The sequence below is a fragment of the Oreochromis niloticus genome, linkage group LG9, assembly GCF_001858045.2.
Source record: "Oreochromis niloticus isolate F11D_XX linkage group LG9, O_niloticus_UMD_NMBU, whole genome shotgun sequence".
NCBI classification, from domain to species: domain Eukaryota; kingdom Metazoa; phylum Chordata; class Actinopteri; order Cichliformes; family Cichlidae; genus Oreochromis; species Oreochromis niloticus.
In genome coordinates, this window is record NC_031974.2 from 10,910,922 (window position 1) to 10,928,918 (window position 17,997).

Here is a 17,997-nt window from a genome sequence, read left to right on the forward strand (position 1 = left end):
GGTGGGCGGGGTTACTAGTGAGCTCATCCTCCCCGAGTTCTCCACAGGTGATTGGTGGCTTTCACCGTCCAATCACAATCCGCCTGTAAAGTGGTTTGGTGGTCACTTTGGATCGGGTTTTTTTTTTTTTTTGGGTCGAAGTAACCTAAGCTAACTAACCAAGTTTTTCGTCAGCGACAGGACATCTCCTCCTTTACCCTTGCTTTGGCTTCCAGTGACCTCTCTTTTTGCATTAACGGCACTTGCAGACATATAAAAAGAAACTGAATATCCTTCTGTTTTTTTTCCTCTGAGGCGTCCTAGAAGAGAGCTAACAAGCGTTAGCATTAGGCTAGCATGACAGCCAGAAGAACAACTGCCACCATCACCATCCTCCTCCTCCTCCACTGTGGGTTTGCTGGCATCGGGTAAGTTGCGAGTCAAGCTCAAGCTAGTTTTCCCCGTGTTGTATCCGTGGGAAGCGAAAGTTGTGGCTTTAAAGTCACTTGCGAGCTCAAATGAAACTGTTGGTGGGCTGTCCGCAAACTGTTAGCTGGCTGGTAAATGGCGCAGGGTCAGGGTAACTGGGCTAAGCTAGCGTTAAGCTAGCATCTATATCGCTGTTCTTTGTGCAAGCAGCTGTGTGGTCTTGAGAACTGAACGAATTAAAAAGCCCTCGAAAACTCATTTTTCCGGGGTCGAAGCGGTGCCCAATTGCTTGTCATTTGCTAAAACGATACCTTACAGTTTTTTTGCTGTCGTGTCCTGCTCTGTTTACCCCTCTGTTCCACCATATATGGCTTACTCTACTGTGTACTCTATTGCAGGAGCAAAACTTGCTCTGTGTGCTTCAAAACAGTCCAGAGCCAATGGATATGGGAAAATTCATCCGTACAAACGTTTACTTGGCAGCGTTAGTGTATACGTAGGTAGCAGATGTAGAAATTGTCGAGGTTTTCTCCAATGTAAACATGCACACAGAGTTAAAGTGTCCTATAGAGAAAATAATCTCACAGCAGATGCTGAGATGTCTTCTGGGCTTAGAAATGATATTTGTTTCCAGTAATAACTTCCAGTAATAATGATGTTTATAAGCACTTCTTTTTTTGACTCATTTTGTTTCACAGGCCTCCATTATGGTCTACAGATGTGAGCCTATGTCTCCCAAATGGATGATGATTATTGTGACCGAAATCTTCGCCTGGATCTTGTTTTCATCGCCACAAAAATTTTCACCCATTTCTTCAGGTTATTTGCATTTCTTCTTATTTTCAGTGATTTTGACGAAGACTGTAAGGGGAGGGTAGTTGGTTTCCATGGTTTTCTTCCACTTACCCAATTCAGGGTCGTAGTAGGGCTGGGGCCTATTCCAGTTGTCAATGGGCAAGAGGTGGGGTACAACTCTGGCCAGGGCTAACACAAAGAGACATAGATTCACATTTATGATGAATTTAGAATCACCGCTTAATCTAACATCGATTTCGCTAGTAGCAGGTCTGAGATTTATGGATTGAAGGCCTTGGTGAGGACTGGCAGTGGCCCCAGGTCAGACAGATCCTTGTGTACTAATGAGGGGTGTGAGAACTGGGAAAAGTGGGGAGGAGGGTGAGGCATAAAAATAAGAACAAACAAGCTGCAGTGCAGGAATGATCAAGGAAATCAAGGAAATGGAACAAGCCAATGTAGCTGTAGAGAGAAACCAGGCATGTACAGGGAAAACATGCAAACTTCACACAAAAAGGCCCTAGCAGGTCTGTGCATTCAACCCCATCCACTGTGCCTCCTCCTAATATCTGTATTAATCCTGTAGTTTTTAATGAAAACTGTAAGCTTCCCATTTTGTATTCCTCAATATTGTGCCTATTCATTATAGTATATGTAGGGACTCTGTGGTGTAGAGGTTTTACAGAGTTGGTTAACAGCCTTATCTTTAGCTTTATAAAGTGAAGAAATCGAAATCGCTCCAAACACCAGCCTCTCAGATGCTTCTGTCAATATCGGATTGGCAAAGCTCTGCTTTCCAGCATCCTGAGCAGATTTTATCTATTAGCTTAGTTTACTGATGGGTCAGTAAGGCAGCAAAGGATCAGGCTGGTTTGCTTTATGCAGAGCGGTGAATGCATCACGCACAGGATAGAAAAGAAAACACAGTATAGTTTGGAGCTTGTCTAAGTAAGAGTTCATATTCAGTTTCTGTATTGAGTCTTCGTGTATAATAGTACATGTTTGCATGCCGAGAAATCAGCTTGGAGCAGTAATATTAAAAGTAACAAGTGCTGTGTTCATAAAGCCAGAAATATCCTTATTCAGGCTGCCTACTTTCTAGATCAAATATAAAAATGGAAAACAAGAATTCATGCAGCTAATGGCTTAAAGGTCAAGAATGAAGAAGCTATTGCATTTAATTACTGTTCCATTAAATGAAACGGACCAGCAAATGTGCTGTGATAAACATTTGCTGAAATGAACAAATTTGGAAGTTGGTGGCTTCCCTGATTTCTTTTAGCTCGCTGACAATGATGCACCAATGAAAGTGAGAAATGTGTCATCTAACATTTGGTCAGATGTAAACTACATCTCAGAAGGACCAGTCAGGGTGGTAGGTTTACTTTTCTGCAGCATTTCCTGTACTGGCAACCAACAATGAGAAGATGAAGCTTTGCTGAGATGAAACTACAGTTAATCACAGCAAATTGACACTTAACAAATTAAAGCATTATATGCACCAGTGTACTTTTGTTTCTGTTGCCAAAAAAAGGCATGAAACATTGTTGTGGTTAAAACGGCATGTATGTACTCATTAGAAAGAGTTATTGCAGCACTCTAGGGTACTTCTTATTCTTCCTGGCCAGGCACCAAAAAGATGATGCACATTGTCAAATATGAAATACACAGTAAGGGTCACTTAGTAAAGTAATGCACTTGAAAAATGACTTAAATAAGGGCGCTTCCTGGATTCAGATGTTTTTCTATATTGGGATGTAATCACTTTGTTAGGTAGACCTTTTCATTAGTAGTAACTCAATGCATGTAGGTATGTAAACATGGCCAATGCAACCTACTGAAGTTCAAACTGAGCATCAGAATGGGGAAAGAAAGATGGTTTAAGTAGCTTTGAACCTGGGATTGTTGATGCCAGATGGCCTGGTCTGAGTATTTCAGAAACTGCTGATGTACTGGGATTTTTCCACACACAACCATCTCTAGGGTTTCAGAAAATGTTCACAAAAGAGAAAATATCCAGGGAGCAGCAGTGCGTTTTGTGACAATACCTTGTTGATGTCAGAGGTCTGAGGAGAATGGCCATACTGCTTTAAGCTAATGGGCAAGGTAAAAGTAACTCAAATACCCAGTGGTTACACAGAGCATCTGTGAATGAACAACACGGTGAACCTTAAAGCAGATGATCCACAGCTCAGAAGACTACACTGACTGTAACTCTTGTCAGCTAAGAACAAAAAACCGAGCCTGCAGTTTGCAAGTACTCACCATAATTGGAAAGTAGAAGTTTGGAAAAATGTTGCCAGGTTTGAGTCTTCATTTTCTGATGTGACATTTGGAAGGGTCACAAGTTGTTGTAAACTACATAAAAGTGTGGATCCATACTGCTTTTTATTAATGGATCAGGATGATGTTGTGTGGGATATTTTCTTTGGGCCCCTTAGTAGTAACTGAACTAACCTGGTACTGACCATATTTATCCCATTATGACCAGTGTGCCCAGGGTGCACTGCTCTTCATTTTTGTTTGTTTAAAGAGAACACTACATAAAATAACACAAATAAGGCCAGAATACATATTTGTTTATTGCTCAACCTAAACCAGTTTTGTTCCTGTTGTTCACCTTCTAGATCATTTTATATATATTCTGTAGTATTTGGGCGTAACGTTGCTACTGTGATGACGACACATCGGACTACTTCCTGGCTCTGACCATGTTAATACGTTTTGTGCATTCGCATGAACACAAGACAGTCCAGTTATAATTAAAACTGTAGTGTTTGCACCACAGGGTGGCGATATTTGCAAAACAATTCACTAATTGATACAGCATGTTCTGGTTGTTCATAATAATTTAAACACACGATACAAGTTTGAAGAATTGCGTCCTTGCTGTGCTAGAAAACACCCGTGAAACCTCAGAGTTACGGTGGTGTGTCAGTCGTTAATACGATCTGTCTATATGTGGCGGCATAATGAATGCGTTACGTCCTTTTTACGTTTTTTTTTTTTTAAAATATCTATATATACTTTTTTTTTTTTAAAAAGATGTAAAATATATATATTTTTATACGTCAGCATCAGCCTGTCGTATAACAGGATGAGAACATCCCGAGCCTAGTAAGTTCACATCCCATCATCAGCATCCAGCGTTTTTGCCCCCGCTGTCGATTCAGCCCCTCCTTCCTCCCTTTTCTCGTACCCCAAGGGTCTCGCGAGCGCGCACGCGTGCGAAACTGCGTGGGAATGGCTGTTTGTGTGATCGAGGGGGTTGGGCCGCTTGGAGCGAGCGGTGAGCTGCATGAGTTTGTAATGTCCGCCATGTTGGCAATGGCGTATTGAACCGGGGAGGAACAGCGGTGCCTACGAGAGAAAGAGACCGACAGAGAGCGATCGAGACCCGGGCCTGCCCGGCTCTGTTCGCGCTGCTACGGACCCAAGCCCGCCCTCAATCGACCGGCTGACTCTCAGAGACCGTCACAGATTCATCCATGAGAACTCGAGGCAGACCTGCTGTTATTCCTAGCAGATCGAATAGATTTATGCTGCATCTTTTATTATAAAAATGAGTAAATTGTCGTTTCGGGCACGGGCACTGGATGCTAGTAAGCCCCTGCCCGTCTTCCGCTGCGAGGATTTGCCGGACCTGCACGAATATGCCTCAATCAACCGGGCAGTACCGCAGATGCCAACGGGGATGGAAAAAGAGGAGGAATCGGTATGTTATTTTATTGCCGCCCGACTGGCGGTGGATCTTTGGCGGCATTTTCATAGCGCGAGGCGCCGCTATGTTGCCTGCGCAAGCTTGTGCAAAATGGCCGCCATATTTTCTCTTTCGTGCGCACGATGGAGCTCGATGAAAACTGAATTTTACTAAGCCGTTTCACCACGAGTGGTTGTATAAGGTTGCAATACTGTGATATTTTATTGGCAAGCCGTGTTGTGTCCGTTTATTTCCTTTTAAGCAGTACCTGAATGCACAAAGAAGTCACGTGACCTCTATCTGTGCCACCATTTTGTTGACTTTCTCGTTGGTAAAGGCGAGCGGGATAGGCCTTGGACGTGGTGTACTTTTCGTTAGCAAATGCCAGGGGGAGACACTGAGCCTTCAGCCCCGGTTGACAGCTAGGCGCCTCGTGTTGACAGCCACAGCCCTGCCATGTGTGCTGCCTGTTTCGCGGAGAATGCGGAGTTTAAAAAAATAAATCCCAGAGCTCTGCTTTCTGATTAATAACTGCACACCTCTTCACATATACGTGGTGCAATGGCTGTAAAATGTGTTACGACATGCATGGTGTAGCCATGACTGTGCTATTCCTGGGGAAGTTTCATTCATGTAGTGCAGCACGAGGATGTAGTCTTCATTTCTGGAGCCATATTCCAAGTATCTTATTGGTTAGAAGCGTCGATGGCAAGAATACGGTGACGATAGAAAAGTTCAGTTATGTTCCTGAAAATTGGGCTTAGCATAAATTACTCTTATGAAAGTGCCTTATTGCAACTACTTATTTATTACTTGAATTTCCTTCATAATTGCATGAGTTTGGCCCACCGAGATATGCCTGTACTGTGGTGTTAGTCTGATTTTTGTTTTTTAACACTGTAGTATATTGTTCTGCTTTTACTCACGTGTTTTGAGATAACACATATTCAAATTATATCCAAATAGACATTTTTGCATTTGAATGAAGACTGATTAGGCTATGTTTTGATCACAAAGCCTTTCATTTAGAGTTTATACCTGAAATGAAAGCTGTTTTTCTGATTGTAGACAAAGTTTAAGTTGCTCATGCATTACCTGCTCATCTGGTCGGCTCCACTGAATTTTTCTCATTCACTTTTGTACACCCCCTGAGATGCCTCAGCAGACACAAACATGATCCACAGATGGGATGTAAAGCAAGTTGAAATCCTGCTTTCATACCTTCCTCAACTTACTGTGCACATACACAGCAGAAATTACATAACAGTGTGACAGAAGAGATAAAGAGGACAGTTTTACTACAAGCCTGTGCGTGGCTTAGCTCCCTGACCCACATCCTGTCCAGCAACAGTGGGGTGTTGTTGCACTGACTAAATACCCAAATGTTGGCTGAGAATTATGTTGTTCTAACTTACCAGCAGGCACAGTTTGTGAGTGTTTGTTGCGTCACAATGCATATGCATGACTTTGTCTCTTTAATTCAGAATTTTAGCTTGCAAGTGTAACCAGAATCTAAAGCAGGTGGAAGTTTTTGTTGTTGCTGTTATAGTATAATCAAGGGATTAACTTCATCAGCAGTTAAACCTTCAAACCTCTGGTGAGCAATTAACTTCTGAAACAATCTGTTTTTGTAATGCAACAGGACATCTTTGCTTGCACCATGTCCTGCATAGTGTAAATAGTTTGTGTGTTCCAGTGGCCGTTACCTTTACACTCACACTGAATTGTTCCATAACGTCTGGGGAAGTTAAAAGGTAAATCTGTAAGCCACGTTTTTGACTACAAAATTAAAATGCTTTAGAGATGGACTTTGTCCCTGTGATGCCACAATTTATTATTCACAATACATCAGCCAGTAAATCCTCCTGTCTTTAATTATAATTTACAGAATTGCCTCAATCTTTTATTTAGTATGACGCTAAGTCAGCAGGAAATGGTTTACTGATGGAGGGGAAGGGAGTTGAGGCTAGTTTTTTCCATCTGTAACAGTAGACAGCCTTATTCACCTAGAGAAGTCGCCCCCTGCTGGCTGTGAGGTATCCACTTTTCAGTCCTGGAAGCTACATCTATCCTTCACACTGTTTACAGTCATGATTTCTCTTTGTGTGTATTTATTAACACACAAAGTATTGAACAGTTTGTTTAATCGACTAACTGTCTTTGAGTGATTTCTAAAATTTTCACTAATTTCTGGTAGTGTTACTAAAATGTGTGGCACAGTGAAATTGGATGCTACTGTGCAAACAGGAGAAACATGTAAAGCCAAACAAAACACAGCCACCAAAATGCTCCGTGTGGATCTCCTTCAGAAAAACCAAATGGACAAAAATTATGTCTGGTGCACACTACGTCCATAAAACTACCATATTACAGCTCGACTATAGGGTCATTTGACAAGTATTAGGTATGGGCATGTGTTAAGTTAACCTTTGTTAAATGTGAAATGTTAATACTTTTGAGGGGGCTGGCATTCGTGACCACTTTAGCTTTAAATTGAAAGGACTTCTCCCTCCCCCATACTAATCGTATAGTACTTATGCACCTGCGTGATGCCGTGTTTTGTGAGGGTTGATATTGAGCAGCATTGTTTCTCCACTGAATTTTGAGTGTTGTTCAACATAAATCACTTTTTCTCATCTGTGGAAAACTAGCAGTACTTGTGGATTTTACACAATGTGTGTGCTTGGATTTACTGAAATGCACCACCCTCACTTCCTCGCCTTCCTCTGGGCACGTTGAGCTGAAAACACCTGCTGGAGGCCACACTTTTGTTGCCATGGCAACTTTTATTGGAGTCATCTATTTTTCTTGGGAACATTTAATGGAGGGAACGCGTGGTGCTGTGAAAAATAGATTTTCATTTGTCTCTCCTCGATCTGCATCTGTGACCGTGACAGAAAGCAGAACTGCCACTGAGTCCCAGAACATTTTGTGTGGGAAGAACAAGAGAATCTGAGGTTCAATATTAGATCGTGTTTTCTCGGGTGAAAAGCTGTTAGAAGCTACTTTGTAGCCAGTTGTTTTCACTATTTGTGCCCACTTTGCACTAGATGTGTCACGAGACCAAAAACGTTGTCTGTACCAAAATAATAAGTCAAATGCATACATTATGAAGCATACAGTGTGTTAATACATGATCATGAATCATCATATTCTTATAAAATGAACAGTAAGCCTACTAATTAGCTATTAGAGTAGCTTTGCATGATCCACTGCTCAAACTAATTCTTTGCAGCCCCTTAGTTCGTCCTTTGCGTGATGCAAACTGTGCAAGCTCTTCTAAATTTAAACCAGCTTTTTTCTTATTGGCTGCATCTTACAAACAAAAGGCTTGACCTGAAGTTGGGAGTGACTGCTGTGCTGTGTGTGTTTCCCTGATATGACCATATGAGAGAGATCTGCTTTCACTGACATCATGCAGAGCCAGAAAAGAAATTGTGTTCAGATAAGTGTGAAGCCTGAGCGTCAGGCCTTGTATGATACTTGTAAATATGCTAAACTCATCATTTGAACATTTAGCTTTTTGTAATATGCTTATTTCATCATTGTAACTTGATTGTACAAAGCAGGACAAAAGAAAAGGCATAAAATGTAATTTACTTAAAGTCCCAGTTTCTTATTTTTACTTTTTTTGGAAGCAAGACCATAAGGACAAGTAATTTTCAGCATCCATAAACTGTCAAAAGTTCAAACAGCATAATGGCACGTCAACTTGAAAGTTTGGCTAACACGGGCTTTTGCTGTAGGTCCCGTAATAACCTGGTTCACTTGTTCTCATGTGCCATTCACAAAATCCTTTTATCCCACACTCGCCCAACTCCTCTGCAGAGGAAATCCCAGGCTGTGAACCATGCTTGTGAGGATCACAGCTGTGAAAGATCAGGATATCTTTAGGTCAGAGAAGGCTCAGGGCTGCCTGCTGCAACCTGCCGAAGCAATATCCTTTATAGAAGCTCGCAAAGGCAGGTCTGGGCCAGGCTCAGGTTTAATTGGCACCTTACGTGCACGCTTTATGCAGGTTCCTTATCTCACAAAGCTCCTGGGTTCATCTGCATGTCAGACGGTAGGGTTCAGAGAGGGCAGTTTCTTTGTGGCGGTTTTATGGGCAAACGCATCCTTCACTGTGCCAGTTAAACATTGGATCATGTAGTTTACATAAGCTCATGTCATGTCAGTAGACAACGCTTTGCTAAGCAGTACTCTCTAAGCTGTAACAGTTGCTGAGTAACAGTGCAGACAACAGTTAAGTACATTTTGTAAGAAATGTATTTCAGTTGAATACTAGTTTGGAGTGGTTTGATTTCTTGCCTCATTGTGCTTCAATTTTTGCTTGTAATTATCAATACAGGCTGGTGTTTCAGAGACTTAAACTATGCTTTTAATTTAGATATGAGAAGTTTGATCTAAAATGTGCGTGCAAAGCTTATTGTGTAACTTTTAACGTTTTAAGTCGCTGAGCTCAGAGAACCACAGCTTCTGCAGTTTTGGTTTAACCCAGGAAGGACTTTTTAAATGTACAATGACACAGAACTGTTGGCTAATTTGCAGGAAGTTGTGTGTTTGTGGGCAGTGAACATGGCTGTGTGAAATTTTTAATAAGTGTGCCTGCCCAGTCTGCACACGCTCGCAGCCAAATCTGGCGCTTTGTTTTTGTCCTGACCCTTCAATTTGTGTAACCGTGCCAAATTCAATCTTGGTTGAGAGTGCTATTCAAGCTTTAGATTGTGATTAAGTTAGTGCTTGGTAAAAAGTTGTGTATTTCTCTCTTGTGCTCTTTTAGAGCCTGCGGCAAGCAGGAAATGCTGGGATTTAGGACGTTATGGATGATGTCTAAAATCCTCAATGGTGAACGCTTTCACAGTTGACACAATAAGATGTTTTCTTTGCGTAGACGGCGCTTGATGGCTTTACAAGGGGCAGATGGTTCAGCTCTGGGCACATGCTGTGTCCTTTGATGCCAGTTCACAGCTCTGACATGGTTCCCCTGTTACTCCATGCAGAGCTCCTCATGGCTTTGAATTATATTTAAGGCAGTTCAGACACCCATGCAAGTGTGGAAGTGTATAAAACTGAGTCGTTGTCAGGGAACGCTTGTTTGTGGTCATATTTGCCAGGCGCAGTTGGTATCTCTTAACATTGACCCATATTTCAGAATCTAGCCAATAAACTGTAGTTGAGAAAACCTGTGTGAAGTGTAAAATGAGTAGGAGCTCTGTTAAAATACTTGTTAGAGCAAGACGGACCTCGAGTTGGTTTGACTTGATTGGCCGTCTGTTGCATCGACCACAAATAAAAGGCCTACAGATATTGTGTGCTACAGAGTGAGCGTGCAGTGCTAGTAAGTTGCAGTGTCTTTGATGCAGATCTTAATGCCAGGGCATAAGCGAGAGCTTTGCTTAAACACCTGTCATTTAGTAATAACACTGCTTCTGAACACCGCAGAGCAGTATGCTGTTTGGAAAATTAAGACACTGTTTTATACAGGGGAAAAAAAAGATTCATGTTTTTGTGGGATTCTTCTAAACAACATATATTTCAGGTAACTATCAGTTGTGTAATATGAAAACATTTTGTACTTGCTGAGTTCAAGAGTCAAACCGTCTGAGTCATTTGCCCACATTTATGCTTCTGCTGCCAAGTTGGAGTACCAGATTTGCAGCTGAAGAAACTTTGCAGGTATTTTAATACGATCCACTGGCTCAACATAGGCAACAGAATTTCTGTAAACTTTTTTTTTCCTCTCTCCATTTGTTCCACCTGAGAGGTGCAGTAAATAATATTGAGTCATTGTTGTGAGTGATAGTGGGGTTACCTGAGGGGTGCTCAAAATGAGGTGTTTGCCACAAAGCACATGCTACAAAGTCCAACTCGGCTGACTGTGAAGCTCACCTTTCCAAACTCATTGACATGGCAGTGCACTTGCTGATACTCCTACGCTGTTCTCCTGCTGATGATTCATTTCTCTGAGACATCATTACTGTGTTGGCATACATTATATAGACATAACAAACTATGATAAATATTATGCTTTGCCTGCCAGACAAGCCTAGACAAATGAATTGAGATTAGGTTTAAAAATGACAGCTAAGAAATGCCACACAAACACCGAAAGATAATGAGCGAAGGGAACTGAAGAGGATTCACACCCAGGAGGTGCAGGATGTTCAGACGAGAGTGAAATTTTTTTTTTTTTTTTTTTTTTTTTTTCTTTATTTATTTATTTATTTTGACCCGGCGGCTGACATGTTTGTCCCTGACTTTGATGATGAATACACCCTAGAGGAAGAGGAAATGTTGGCAGCACCATACGAAGCCAGTGAGGGTTTCACAAGGGAGGGAGAGATGACCATTCATGTAGCAGGCCTTTCCTGTTTTGAAACATTTTGTATTTGAACAACTGCCATCATGCTTTGCACTGACAAATAAGATTGCAGTAGCTGATGTTTATATGTTAAGCGTAAATTTCTGTTTTTCTGTGTTTATTTCATTCAAAGGTTAGTGTGATGAAGGGATTGTAGACTTTAAACTGGTTTCCAGGGGGTTTCCTGCCTCTTAAACAGGCATACGAAAAGCTGGATTTACAAAGCTGAGTCTGGGGTTCCTTATTTAGCAGAAGTCTGTGATTGTGCTTGTGGTATCTGTTGCTGTTTGATAACCAGCGATGGCGTTTATGCTTCACTAAATGAAACCCAACTAAGAAAAACATTATTACTATCCTGGTGTTGATTTCAAAGAAGACAAAAACTAAATCCTGGTTAATTTTGGGTGTAATACTGAGTATAGATTTGTTTTTCTGGCACAACAAGATGTAAACAGTACCTCAGTCTACTATCAGCCAAAATATTTCAAACATCTGCATTGGCTCAGAATTTCACAATTCTTTATTTCACAGTGTGACAGATGTTTAAAACCAATCAGTTGGAGCAATAAGCAATGCCAGTGTTTTTTGTATTATTTCTTCTGTGCCAGGGAACTAAAGAAATCCCCAGAATGAAAACAACATTTAGGCAGCGCAAAATTGAGCCAACACAAGAGATAAACATCAGCCGCTGCCATCTTATTTGCCAATATACTGATGAAAGCCAGCCAGACCATAAACATTGGCCAGCCTAAGACATTTGCAGAAAAAGGCTAATATCAGCCAGTCCTGACGTGCATCCTTTGGTTTTACATACGGATACTCGATGTTATGTATATGCAACATTTCACAGCTCTGTCCTCGCAGACCTTCCTCTGGAGCTCTTCCAGTGAGAGGTTTAGGCTGTAATCTCTTTAATGTGAGAGGTCTGAGGCCACAGATCACATTTATTATCCTGTTAAGTACAATACTTTAAGCACTTGGCTTTCTTTAGCATCTGGACTGCCTATGGTTATTAGTCCTTGCAAGCACAGCGAAACGATATCACGCACCTCATAATGAAACAACTTTTGGTCTGAACTAAATCACTCATGCTCATTGTTTCCATTACACACTGTTGTACGTGCATGCAGATGCACAACAGAATGAAATGAAGTGGAGGGGGGGTGAGAGAGTGTGATGTGTAAAATGAGTATTGAAGTAATTAAAAGATTTTTTTAGTTTGCTTTCTTAAAACATCTGGATTACAAGTTCACAATCCGGAGTCTTTTTTTTTCCGTCTTTTTTTAATAATTCCTTGCGTACTAATGTCTCTCGACAAATCAAGAGACTGATCACTGCAGGAGTCTTTACATTTTTTTTTCTAAACAGCAGCTTCTTTCTCTCTTTCAGGAGCACCATCTCCAGCGGGCCATCTCGGCGCAGCAGGTATATGGCGAGAAGCGGGACAACATGGTTATCCCCGTCCCCGAGGCGGAGTGCAACATCACGCACTACGAGTCCCTCTACCCTGGGGAGTTCAAAATGCCAAAGCAGCTTATTCACATACAGCGTGAGTAGCAGGCTGCGTGCAAGTGGATTATCTTCTTAGCTGTGTTAGTGGTCTGTGAGCATGTGGTGATGTTGCCGTTTGGCTGCACCGGATGGCTTCAGGGTGTTTATCCTGCTGATTGAGAGATTTTAGTGTTTATGGTTTTGATGAGAAACCTGTGAGTAATTAGAAGCACTTTTCTAAGAGATGTGTATTTATATTGTATGTTTTGTTTTCTGGACGGTTTTCTGAAAGTTAGAGCTTTTTCATGTGGACATAATATTGACACACACAGTTGTTGCTTTTTTTCTTAAGAAAACTTTAAGATCAAGTCTTGTTGTTTGGCATTTACTGTAGCCATTAAATGTACTGTTTGCATTAGCGAAATGTCAAACTTTGAGACTGCTGTTGCAGATACTTTCACCATAATTTGGCAGTCATCTTAACATTTTAAATGTAGGGGCGGTGAGGGTAACACTGCAAGCTTTTCCAAATGCCACTGGCTTTGACAGGTTAATGTGTTGATTACAGTGGCTCTGATAGTGGCTGTGCAGTAAACATCTTATTTTTTCACCCAAGGGCCACAGTAGTGACAGCCACTTTTAATTTATTTTCTGCAGAATCTCAATGTCAGATTGGCAGGGCCCAAAAAAAAAAAAAATACAAAGCCAGGGGCAATATTTATGTTCAAATAGTAGATTAAATTTACATCTCATATTTGTCCTAAAGTGTTCCCTTATTGAATGGGTGAAAGCACACAACTAAACTGAAGCACAGCGCTTTGTTATGATAAAATGCTGTTTATTTTTTGAGCAAAGTTCGGCTGCACTTGGCTGAAGATAAAGGCTTCAGCAGTTCATATCCTATGGGTTGTGTTATTGACATTGCTTGAAAGGCACTGTTGCTAAATACAAAATGATGGTGAATTATAAAGTCTCTGTATTGTAAGCCTAGGCTTTGCTGACTGAAATGTGTCATAGTCATCTAATATTGATTCATCAATTTGATACACACTGCAGCCTCTGCTGGTATTGTTCAGAAAAGTGATGTTTTGTTTAGTTCAGCAGCCTCATTCCTGCAATGTCTTTGAAATATTGTCTTGGCTGCATCTGTCTCTCCAGTAACCAACTCTTTTTTTCTTTTTCTTTTTTTCTCACAGCTTTTAGTTTGGATACAGAGCAGCCAGACTATGACCTAGATTCAGAGGATGAGACGTTTGTGAATAAGCTGAGGAAGAAAATGGAAATCACTGCCCTGCAGTTTGAAGAAATGATAGACCGGCTGGAAAAAGGCAGTGGACAGCAGGTATATGTAACCCTGTGTGGGCAAAGTATTGCTTTGCATGGACACAAACAAGTCTTTTTATTCACTTTACACTGAATAAAATGTACCCTCTGAGTCACTTCTTGCATTACTCCATTATGTTTCATAACTTGTATTTTAGTCATTTGAGAGGCCTGTCATTCCCTTTGTCAGTGGTTTCTTTAAAAGTTACTATTTCTGACTTTTCTTTGACTAATAAGCAGTTCACGTGAAGACATAATATGAGTTTATGTGATGTGCCTGAAGGCAGCGTGACTGCTTAAAATCTAAAGCCTTTGTGTTGTTGTGTCTTGGTCTGTTCATAGTGACTGCTTGTTTAAACCAGCTGGACTTAATTATTACACATAGCTGAGCACTTATTTCCAGAATGATGTGGCTCAGGCCACTACACTAACTTGGTCTGGCCTATGTTGCTCTGTAGCTTGTCAGTCTACAGGAAGCCAAACTGCTGCTGAAGGAGGACGATGAACTGATCAAGGAGGTCTTTGACTACTGGAGCCGGAAGAGGAAAACCAGCAAGGGTGGCTGCCTCATCCCCAGCGTCAAGCAGGAGAAGAGGGATGGCTCTAGCACCAGCGACCCTTATGTGGCCTTTCGCCGACGAACAGAGAAGATGCAGACTAGGAAGGTAGGACTTTCTAGCCAAACAATGAGTAAGATAAAGGCAAATAAAAGGACATACATTATGCTGACCTACATTTTATGTACATATTTGAGTTGTAGAAGTCTACTGGGGCTTCACCAATCCAACTTTTGAAGATAAAAACTCAGAATGCTTGTATTATCTTTTCACCAACGTAGAGCTGGGCGATATAAGATTTTTTCATATCACGATATGTTTTTTCATTTCAGGCGATAACGATATATATCACGATATAAGCCAAATAACTACATTTGTAAGATTTAAATGTGCCGTTGCTCACAAGTAAAATGTGAAATAATTAGGTTGTTTTAATTTAAATATTTATTTCCCATAATAAGTTCAACAGGGTAGATGTACTTAAGGAACATGAGACTTCAGTTTCAGATAAATAAAGGCAAATATTGCAAACTACACAAAACGCAGCCGCTAAAGCGTTTAAGTTTCAAAATAAAACAAAACAGACTACTAAATTGTCAATTCCACTTAGAAACAAAATTTTAATTCTAAAAATAAATCTTAGTTTGTTTTACAGAAGAACAGACAAAATTGACTAACTTCTGTCAATATCAAATAAACTGAGAACTAAAAGGAAATTCTCAATCTCTCCTTGTTGTAAAGCTTAGCTTTTCAAACAGTTTTAACAGTTACTTTAGTCTGACAAAAGCCGAATGACGAATTAGCGCTTTCAGTCAGAGATTGAGCATGCACCGCTTTATTGTCTTTCCAGACTTTCTTTCGGCACAATTGACGGTGCACGCTACTCTGTTTTTTGTCAGACTTGAAATAGTCGAAATACCTTCACACTGCGGAACTTCTGTGGCCCTTCCGTTTGACAACCTCTCCGGCATTGGAACCATCATCGTTTTTTTCTTCGGTAACCTTCGGTCACGCTCTCGGTTGATTTTTCTCTAGTCGGCACACTCACTTCCTCCATTACCTGGGCAGCCCAGCTAGCTGCTTCCCAAACAAATACATGTGCGCCTTGACACTTGTGCTGCACGTAACAAGTCACGTGACGTGACGCTGTGGCTGTGATTGGTTCGGCTCTGTGCTACTTAATTTGGATTGGCTGTTTTTGGTTTTTTTTTTGTTTGTTTTTTGTTTGTTTTTTTTTTTGTTTTTAAGAGGACAAGAGTGATGAGGTCTATCGCAATAGTTTAATTTTTCTATCGAGAAAAAGTTATTTCGCAATACATATCGTTATCGTTCTGTCGCCCAGCTCTACACCAACGTAATTATATAAGTAGTTTCCATGGGTTTTGGTATGGTCTAAACATATTGGCTTTAAAGTGGTTCAGATGAGGCAGATAAATATTTTGTCCCTACAGTAGTGTTCCCCTAAGATGAAAGATGAGCAGTTGAATATTTCCATACCTTAACCTTTTTAAAGATTTTCAGTTAAAATGGAAACTAATTTGAGGTGGCATCCGCCAGACACCTCACGGAATGAGATTATCACAATATTTAACTCACAGTATGACATTATTTTGGTGTTTAAAAAAGATTTTTTTAGATTTTGTGATTTGCTGACTATTGCAATAACATTGTGATTAATCACCTTTTTTCAATTGCAGCTACGGTTCTGTATTGATCCAGTATTCCCAAGCAAAATATTGGAATTTAGATTTCTGACACTGAATCATCACTGCTCCATTTTCAGAATCGAAAGAATGATGAGGCCTCATATGAGAAGATGCTGAAGCTGCGCAGGGACCTGAGTCGAGCTGTCACCATCTTAGAGATGATCAAAAGAAGAGAGAAGAGCAAGAGGGAACTGTTGCACCTCACACTGGAAATTGTGGAAAAGAGGTAAGAAAGTTGACTAAACTGCACCTTGTCAGACAAGTAGTTGCTATAAAGGAGACCTTTTCACTTTTACTCGCAAACCGCATGCCCCACTTATCTGATTGGATGAGATTTTCAAAAGCGGGTCATTCAGGGTAATGGCTAACGGCTGTACCCTTGTCCTGTTTTGGGAATGCTTTCTGATAACATCTTAAGAAGCTGAGATGATAACAGCGTGGTGTTTTGGACAGTGTATGTGGTGAACCTCCATATTTGATTGCCCTGTTGTTTACTTGCCAAGTCTGAAATTCAGCACAATGCTTGTCTGCATGACCGATCATACAAAAGACAGCCACATATTTTCTGTAAGGCCAGGCTTCACTGCTCCTGTTAATTGGGGTCACAGTTAAATGCACTTTTCCATGCAAAGTTCACCTTGTTTATTCAGTAGTGTTTGGACCACATTAGCTGAGTGATGTGTGGGTCCTGGTCAAGGCTTTGCTTTGCCCAGTCTTTTAAGCAGTATAGTGGACTGTATCTCTGTATTATAAAATATAAACTTTGTGTTTTCCAAACTCCATTTTGGATTGTCCCCCCTCCACCCCCCAGTGGAGCCTTTGCAATCCATCTAAACATGACATCCGAATGGAATGAATTTACTCTGAAAGTAGCTGTCAGCGTGAGCTTAAATTGGACCCTTCTCCTTGAAGTGCTTTTGATTTGTAGTGACATTTCAATTTCCTCTTGTTATCCCGACCTGGTTTCTGCCGGGGCATCACAGCTAGTGCTCACTCTCAGACTGGACCACTCTGTTCCCAGTAGGTAGTTTTTCCCGGTCACTTTATGATGCTATGCTGCTGTAGAGGGGCTCAGGTGTAATGTCTGGTGGGTGCAGTCTGTCATTTGTGTGTCTCAAGGCCTTACTGTGCATCGAGGTTTAGGCTCTTTTGTGTTTAAACTGTGGTTGCCTGATGTTAGCAGTTATACATTATTCATGGTAATGTTAGTGATAAATTGAAGTAGTTTACACAAATTTCCAAGCTTAATATAGTCAACTAAAACTGTGGGGGGGAATTTTTTTACATAACATAATACGTTGGAGATGCATCTGTTAGAGGCCGAGGTGTCTTCATGACAGTATGTCATCTACAAAATTTAAGACTGAAGCGAATAAAAACAACTTGAACCTAAGTGTATAATATTTCGCATTATTCCGTCTATTGTTATTGTTAAACTGACATGTTGCCTGAAGTAAATATTAGGGATGCACTGATCCAGCTATTCATTTCTGATCCCATACCAGTCTTAAGTAAACAAACTCTGCTCCTCACTGTGAGACTTTCTAATCCAACCTGCCATTGCTTTGCTGTTAACGTCCTCTATAACAAATATGCAGCAAAAAAAAGAGAAGTCATCGCCAGTAAAAACCAGGCACTCTGTCCATCTTCACAGGT

At 40.8% G+C, this 17,997-nt stretch overlaps 1 protein-coding gene across 4 annotated transcripts in view; it reads left to right on the plus strand.

The window, feature by feature from the left end:
* The first annotated feature begins 105 nt into the window (after positions 1-105).
* LOC100694393 (enhancer of polycomb homolog 1) overlaps positions 106-17,997 on the plus strand; it is a 33,967-nt gene continuing 16,075 nt past the window's right edge. The window contains exons 1-6 of one of the 4 annotated variants that reach the window (XM_005449094.4): positions 106-407; positions 1,107-1,227; positions 12,654-12,813; positions 13,952-14,097; positions 14,537-14,743; positions 16,419-16,567. In XM_005449094.4, the coding sequence (XP_005449151.1) occupies positions 12,714-12,813; positions 13,952-14,097; positions 14,537-14,743; positions 16,419-16,567 (602 nt within the window). In that variant the 5' untranslated portion in view covers positions 106-407; positions 1,107-1,227; positions 12,654-12,713. Of the gene's footprint in view, positions 408-1,106; positions 1,228-4,427; positions 4,919-12,653; positions 12,814-13,951; positions 14,098-14,536; positions 14,744-16,418; positions 16,568-17,997 lie in introns of those variants that run through there. The other 3 variants (XM_005449095.4, XM_013277479.3, XM_005449093.4) reach the window with 3 other exon arrangements.